Consider the following 6,675-nt stretch of genomic DNA (forward strand, 5'->3'; position numbering starts at 1 on the left):
CCAGTCAATGTACCTGGGATGACATGGCAGTGGCTGCGACCACCTCACCCTGGATTGGTATGTGTGATACAGAAAAGCAAGAGATAAGAGTGGTGACCTTGGAGTTGTATCAGGGGAGAAACCTGAGACTCTGGGGGCAAAGAGATGGAAATGCCATCCGAGGAGCCATTGCATGAGGGGCCTTCAATGTGCAGGATACTTTACTTACTTAAGAATCCTATAGTCTGAGCCAGTCTGAGGGTTAATAGCTCTCTCTACTAAAAGGAGGGCAACCTGGGGCGTATACCTCTTAGTAATGCATATGTCACCAAGGGAAGGAACACCAGTGAGGTTCCAGGTCCTCCCAGTGCACCCTTGGGCTCACCCCTGTCCCGAAGCTGCAAACGTACCTTTTCTCTCCACTAAGTGTTTCAGCACATATGTTCTCAAGAGGCATTCTTTATGGGGTTCGGCTCTCAGCAATGGTAAGGAACTTCAGGGGGTTGTGGGGTCTGCCTTTAAATGTCTATCCCTTAACCCCAGCCCCGCTGAGGAAAGGTGGCTTGTTTGAACACCTGACATCGGCCACAGGTCTGACTGCCAAAGAGGAGCCTCCCTCCTCAGTCACTGCTCTATCCTTTCAATTCCTCTGCTTTGGGACTCTCCAACACACCCTTAGTTTTTGTTGTTATTTGTTTGTTTTGTTTTTGTTTTTGTTTTGAGACTGGGTTTCTCCATGTCAGCCTTGGCTGTCCTGGATTTGCTTTGTAGACCAGACTGGCCTCAAACTCACAGTGATCTGTCTACCTCTGCCTCTCAAGTGCTGGGATTAAAGGCATGAGCCATCCAGCACACCCTTATAGTCCCAGACTGTGTGTTGTTCCTCAGGACCTCTGAGCACTGGCAGGGCACCAGATGCGGTAGTTAATTCCTTGGGTCTTCATCCTTCCGGGTCTAGCCTTTGAGCCTCTGCTGTTTGGACTGGTATGCTTTCATCTTCCCTCTCTACGCCCTGTAGAACAAGAAGTCCTGTCTATGCTGTTACTGCCCCCTCCACAGCACCCGAACCAGGAAGAGCTGTGTCTTTCTGCTGCCAAACGTTTCTGACCCAGGGTGGGCCTCCCTCCTGAGCCTCACTTCCCTTGGCACTCTTGGGTCAATGCAGAGCTTGAAGCCTTGATGACCCTGAGCCTGCGTGCTTCACATTGGAATTCTATATAAATTCCAGGTCTCCAGGTCAGATTGCACAGGCTCGTTGAAAAGCATTGAACTCAGCTATTCCCAGTTGTGGCCAGTTGATGCCCAGGCCTGACACCGGCAAACTTAAGGGAGAATCTCGGGCTGCATGGGGTATTTTTTTTTTAATGGCTTGGGAGAGACCAATGTTCTCTCTGAAGGAGGATCAGAGTCTTCAACCCTTGACAGCCCAGGTTTTAAATGCTTCTCACTGTTGGGACGGCAACAGCAAGGCCAGACTAGAAGAACTTCCGTCACTCTCAGCTTCATGCCTTACCCATCTCACCTCACTCGTGGCTGTGAAGAGTGGGAAGAGAGCTGTGCCTGGAGGTGGTTGGGAGGTCCCTTGGAAGAATGACATCATCCATTCAGAAGGTCAGATGCCCAGATACATCACTGCCGTCTGTAGCTACTGGAGGTGATGAGGACGAACTGAACTCTGAGCCTTTGCTAATCTGGAAGCAACTGCTACTACTACTCAGACACAGATACAGACCCAGACACAAAGATGTACAGATACACATGTATGCATACACACACACACACACACACAAGCACATATACACATACGCACTTGCACATGCAAACACACATACGTGAATACACAGGCACATATATGCGTGCGCACGCACACCCCCCCCAATGAGCACATATACACATTTGCACATGCAAACACACAGGAATACACAGACAGACACACATATGCACTCACATGCATGTATGCATACACACTTCCGAATGCACACACACTTTGCCTCACACAGGGGGAGTTGGGATTGGAACAAACTTTCTCCAGCAACGATGCATGAAGACCCCTGTGCCTCCTGCACACCCACCAGCTGCCCCTCCTACTCCCCATGCAGGGCCAACCACCCACAGGTCCTGGGGAGAGGTAGACCTCAGGATTTTTAAAAATAATTTATTTTTATTTTATACGCTTGGTGTTTTGCCTGCCCATGTGTCTGTGGGTGTCAGATCTTGGAGTTACCGGCAGTTGTGAGCTGCCATGTGGGTGCTGGAAATCGAACCTAGGTCCTCTGGAAAAGCAGTCAGTGCTCTTAACAGCTGAGCCATCTCTCCAGCCTCTAGACCTCAGATTTTTATTTATTTTTTTTTTTTAGGATGAAGATTTAGACTCCTGAGGGATCCAGGTGAAAGGCACCTTAAGCTTAGAAACAACGCAGAAATGATGAGATGAACCAAGACCAGGCAAAGCTAAGGCGGGCAGCAGCCTCTGCAGCTGGCCCAGCAGAGGCTGGCAGTCTGAGGAAGGATCAGCACAGCTGCTTCTGAGGACAGCAGAATTTGAAGGCTATGAGGCCAAGGCCATGGCCTCCAGTCATAACCCCGCTTGTGTGTGCACCCCAGCTGCCCCTCTCCACTCCCAAGCCATGCCCGATTCTCTCAGGGAGTGGCCAGCGCGGAGAGAGAAGCCTTGATGCTCAGCCTCAGGGGACACGGGCAGCAGTCACAGCTGCTGCCTCTCCACTCAGCTCTGGCCTTCCCGAGGGCTGTCTCTGGAAGACAGCCTCCCCCACAAGCCCGAGGGACACATGTGTGTCCTGCTGCTGCTCCACTGAGGTGTGCTGTCCTCCTGGCCCCCTGCCAAGCCCCGTGCTGGCCCTCAGGGTCCTATGGCTCAGGCTGTGGAATCCCTGTTTTCCCCAGTTGGCCCTGCCACAGCCAGGCCCTCTGGAGCTGAACTCTGAATGGATGTGTTTAGTTAGGCAGGAGCCGCAGAAGAGAGAAGTCAATGGCTTACTCCCACGGTGGAGGGGACCCCAACCCATCAACACGTGGCCTGAGCCTTGCAGTCCCTTTGTGCAAGAAGGACCAAGTATGACATTAGGAGCAAGGGCCTAGGATGGGTCTCTGCAGGCAGGGACACTGCTCCGTACCAGGGAATCTTTCTGAATGGAAGGTAGGGGCTGCAGTTCTCTGTGGCTGCAATATCCGCAGGGTGAGTCTCTGGTCAGTAAGTGTCTTTATTGGGAGGGAGATCCAGCCCCCCTGGCTTTGCCGGCACCCTAGGCCATAAGGATTTCGATATCAAGCGCCAGCTGGCTGGCCCTGACCTCATAGTGGCCCTGGATCTTGCCTCGGGTTTGCCTGGCATGCCAACGCCAGCGTGACTGGATGGTGCAGGCCGCTCGGCGCGTCTGGAGGAACCGTCTGCGGGCCTGCCACATGCGAACCTGCGCCTGCACCTTCACCACTGCCCATTCCTGGCAGGTGTAGAGCTTCAGTGCCAAGCGCCGCCTTTGCTCCAACATCTTGGTTTGCATTGACCTCCACCAGCACTGGATGGCCCATGCTCCAAGTGCTGCGTGCAGTAGCGCTCGGCGGACCATGTTGCCACGCCACCATGACTGAATCCTTATGACTGTCTTCTCTAACTGATTGGGTGGGGCGGGGTTGGGGGGAGGGGAGGAAAAAAACAGGGAGATGTTCAGTGGAGCTCTGTGCCAGTCATCTCCCTACTTGGTACTTGGGAGGGAAGGGGACCTGGCCTGGGCTGTCCTGCCGTCTTGACTCTAGACTGTTCCGCCCCCCCCATTCATCTTATTTTTCAACCCCCCACTGTACTGACTGATTCTGTGTTGTTAACTTGATACAAGCAAGAGGCATCAAAAAGAAAAGAGCGTCAGCCGAGGACAGGGCCTCTGAAATCCAGCTGTAAGGCGTTTTCTCAATTAGTGATCAACAGGGAGACCCAGGCCATGGCGGGAGGTGCCATCCCTGGCCTGGTGGTCTCGAGTTCTGTAAGAAAGCAGGCTGAGCAAGCCACGTGAAGCAAGCCAGTCAGTCAGCAACCCCTCTCCAGCAGCCCCTGCCTCCAGGCTCCAGCCCTGCTTGAATTCCTGTCCTGACTTCCTCCCATGATGGACTAAGATCTGGAAGTGTAAGCCGAATAAACCCTTTCCTCCCCCACCTTGCTTTTTGGTCAGAGCGTGTTTCATCACAGAAATAGAAACCCCAATTAAGGCACCTACTTACATTTACACACTGCTCATTATCCGCTGGGCAGGTCCCTTCTGAAAGGGCTGTACTCACAGTTTGTACATCCATGGCCCTGGTCTTTAGAGTCCACTTGTCTGTCATTTAGGCTAGCCTGGTTTTCGGCCCCGCCCTCAACTATTAGTCACTTGCCCATCATTGGACTCCACCCACCTTCACAGGAGCCTTCTCACAGGCCCTGTCTGCCTGCTGGTTTTTTTTTTTGTTTTTTTTTTAAATTCAAGTACTCCCCTCCCTGGGACCTCCTGGTAGCAGTGGAGTTAGGAAACTTTCAGGTAAGGTGGTGTGAGGTTAGGGCCACTCACAGCCGTTGTAGGTTTGGGAAGGCTCCAGTGTCAAGGCTTCTGGAAGAGTCCCAGGCAATGTGAAGCAATAGAAATGAACATTTTTGTCTACATTTCTTAGCTTTGGTTAGACAGGGCCTCGGTCTCTTCTCTAGCCTCCTCTGTCATGCCTCCTGGCGATGTCTATGGAAAGACAGCCTCTTTGGGGTGAAGGGGAGGCTGAGCTGGAACAGGGCCGGTTTGGATCAACAGCACAGCCCTGTGTTCACTGCAGCTGCCCGTGTGAGCAGGGACTTCTGCCACCCCTGTCACTCTGCAGCTGCTGTGTTCACTCACCCCATGTCACAGTATGAAGGCGTTAAGGACAGAGGTGCTACTATTGTGACATCAACGTGTCCCTAAGAACCTGGCACCAAAAGTGTGTGGGTTGGAAAGGAAAAGTAAGAGTTTGGAAAACAGAGAGCCAGAAACTTACTGGAGAAAGTTCTTCCTGACGCCAGGCACGTGATTCCCCCAAGCTGAAGATTCTATTTTCATAAATATTTTTAAATTTTTATTTATTTTTAAATGTGTGCGCCTGAGTGAATATATGTGTACCATGTGCATGTAGGGACCTATGTAGGCCAGAAGAAGGCATCTGATCCCCTGAGACTTGAGCTGCAGGTAGTGTGAGCTGCCATGTGGGTGCTGGGAACCAAACCTGGGTCCTCTGCAAGAGCAGTAAGTGTTCTTAATTGCTGAGCCCTTATCAGTGTTTGACTAAAACTGAACTTCTTCGTTGTTGAAAACATACGTGGCAATGCAATAGTACAAGTATGAACGCATATGACTGTTTTTTTTCTTCACCTTATTTATTTATTTATTCAGTCATGCAATAGTACAAGTATGAACTTTATTTATTTATTTATTCAGTCATTTATATATTACGTATAATGCTTTGCCTGCATGTACGCCTGCAGGCCAGAAGAGGGCACCAGATCTCATTCTAGATGGTTTGAGCCATCATGTGGTTGCTGGGAATTGAACTCAGGACCTTTAGAAGAGCAGGCAGTGCTCTTAACCTCTGAGCCATCTCTCCAGCCCCCACCTTTTTTTTTTTTTAAACTGGAGACTAAACCCAGAGCCTTCCACATGCTAGTCAAGCACTCCACTGCTGAGCTATATCTCCAGTCATTTTTTTTTTCTTTTACTGATGGGAGTTTTGTAAAAATAGAATTTATCAAGATTGGGACTGAAGATTGAGTTCAGTGGGTAAAGTGATCATGCAGACATAAGGACCTGAGATGGGTCCTCTCTTCCCATGTAAAATGCTGGGCATAGTGGCATGCACCCATAAACCCATAGCTGGGAGAATGGCTAAAGACAGGGGAATCCTTAGCGCTCACTGGTAATCCAGCCTAGCTGAAATGGTGAGCATGGTGAGCTTCTGCTTCAGGGAGAGGCTCTGTCTTAAAGGGAGGATTCAGGGACTAAGGAAGGCATCTTAAGAAGTAAAAGAAAAAAAAAGTTGATCTCTGGGGGCTGGAGAGATGGCTCAGAAGTTAAGAGCACTGCTTGATCTTCCAAAGGTCAGGAGTTCAATTCCTAGCAACCAAGTGGTAGCTCACACCATCCATAATGAGATCTGGTGCTCTCTTCTGGCATAGAGGCAGAATGCTGTATACATAATAAACAGATACAAAAATAAGTAAAAAAAAAAAGGGGGGGGTTGGAGAGATGGTTCAGAGGTTAGGAGCATTGACTGCTCTTCCAGAGGTCATGAGTTCAAATCCCAGCAACCATATGTTGGCTCACAACCATCTATAATGAGATCTGTATACATAATAAATAAATCTTTGTAAAAAAGAAGAAGTTGACCTCTGGCATCCACATGTGCAAGCAGCTTACACACACACACACACACACACACACACACACACACACACGATTTTTAAAAGAGTTCTCAGAATCTCTGATTATTGGGCCAAGCCCAGGAAAAAGAGTAGTAATATAAAGAAATATCTCATGCTTTAAGCATGCCAGGTGTCAATGATAAATTTTTTTCAGAAAATGATATAAAATGGAGGAGAACTCAAAGTACACGCAGCTTAAGATGTAGGAAAATATCACAGAGGCAGCCAACAAAAAGAGACATCATGGGCATGAGCTGCCGACCGAC

At 49.8% G+C, this 6,675-nt stretch overlaps 1 protein-coding gene across 4 annotated transcripts; it reads right to left on the reverse strand.

Moving 5' to 3' along the window:
• Positions 1–3,189: 3,189 nt before the first annotated feature.
• Positions 3,190–4,811, reverse strand: IQCF6 (IQ motif containing F6). 4 transcript variants are annotated; one of them, XM_084752331.1, is made up of 2 exons: positions 4,539–4,811; positions 3,190–3,607 (listed from the first exon to the last, which is right to left on the reverse strand). In XM_084752331.1, the coding sequence occupies exon 2, from the start codon at positions 3,564–3,566 to the stop codon at positions 3,243–3,245; it is 324 nt and encodes a 107-aa protein (XP_084608457.1). In that variant the 5' UTR covers positions 3,567–3,607; positions 4,539–4,811; the 3' UTR covers positions 3,190–3,242. The 4 variants fall into 4 exon arrangements, with proteins under 4 accessions (XP_084608457.1, XP_084608455.1, XP_084608456.1 ...); XM_084752329.1 differs by having other exon boundaries at positions 3,190–3,611; XM_084752330.1 differs by having other exon boundaries at positions 4,213–4,811.
• Positions 4,812–6,675: the final 1,864 nt, after the last annotated feature.

This window comes from Acomys minous (assembly GCF_964271855.1).
Source record: "Acomys minous genome assembly, chromosome: 13".
Classification (NCBI taxonomy): Eukaryota; Metazoa; Chordata; class Mammalia; order Rodentia; family Muridae; genus Acomys; species Acomys minous.

What these genes read in the sequence shown, in the direction of transcription:
- IQCF6 (XM_084752328.1), bottom strand. Translation starts at nt 4,317, where the DNA reads ATGACAGACAAGTGGACTCTAAAGACCAGGGCCATGGATGTACAAACT. An exon ending in ATAATGAGCAGTGTGTAAAT is followed by an intron (nt 3,612 to 4,212) that starts GTAAGTAGGTGC and finishes CCACCCAATCAG; the next exon opens with TTAGAGAAGACAGTCATAAG.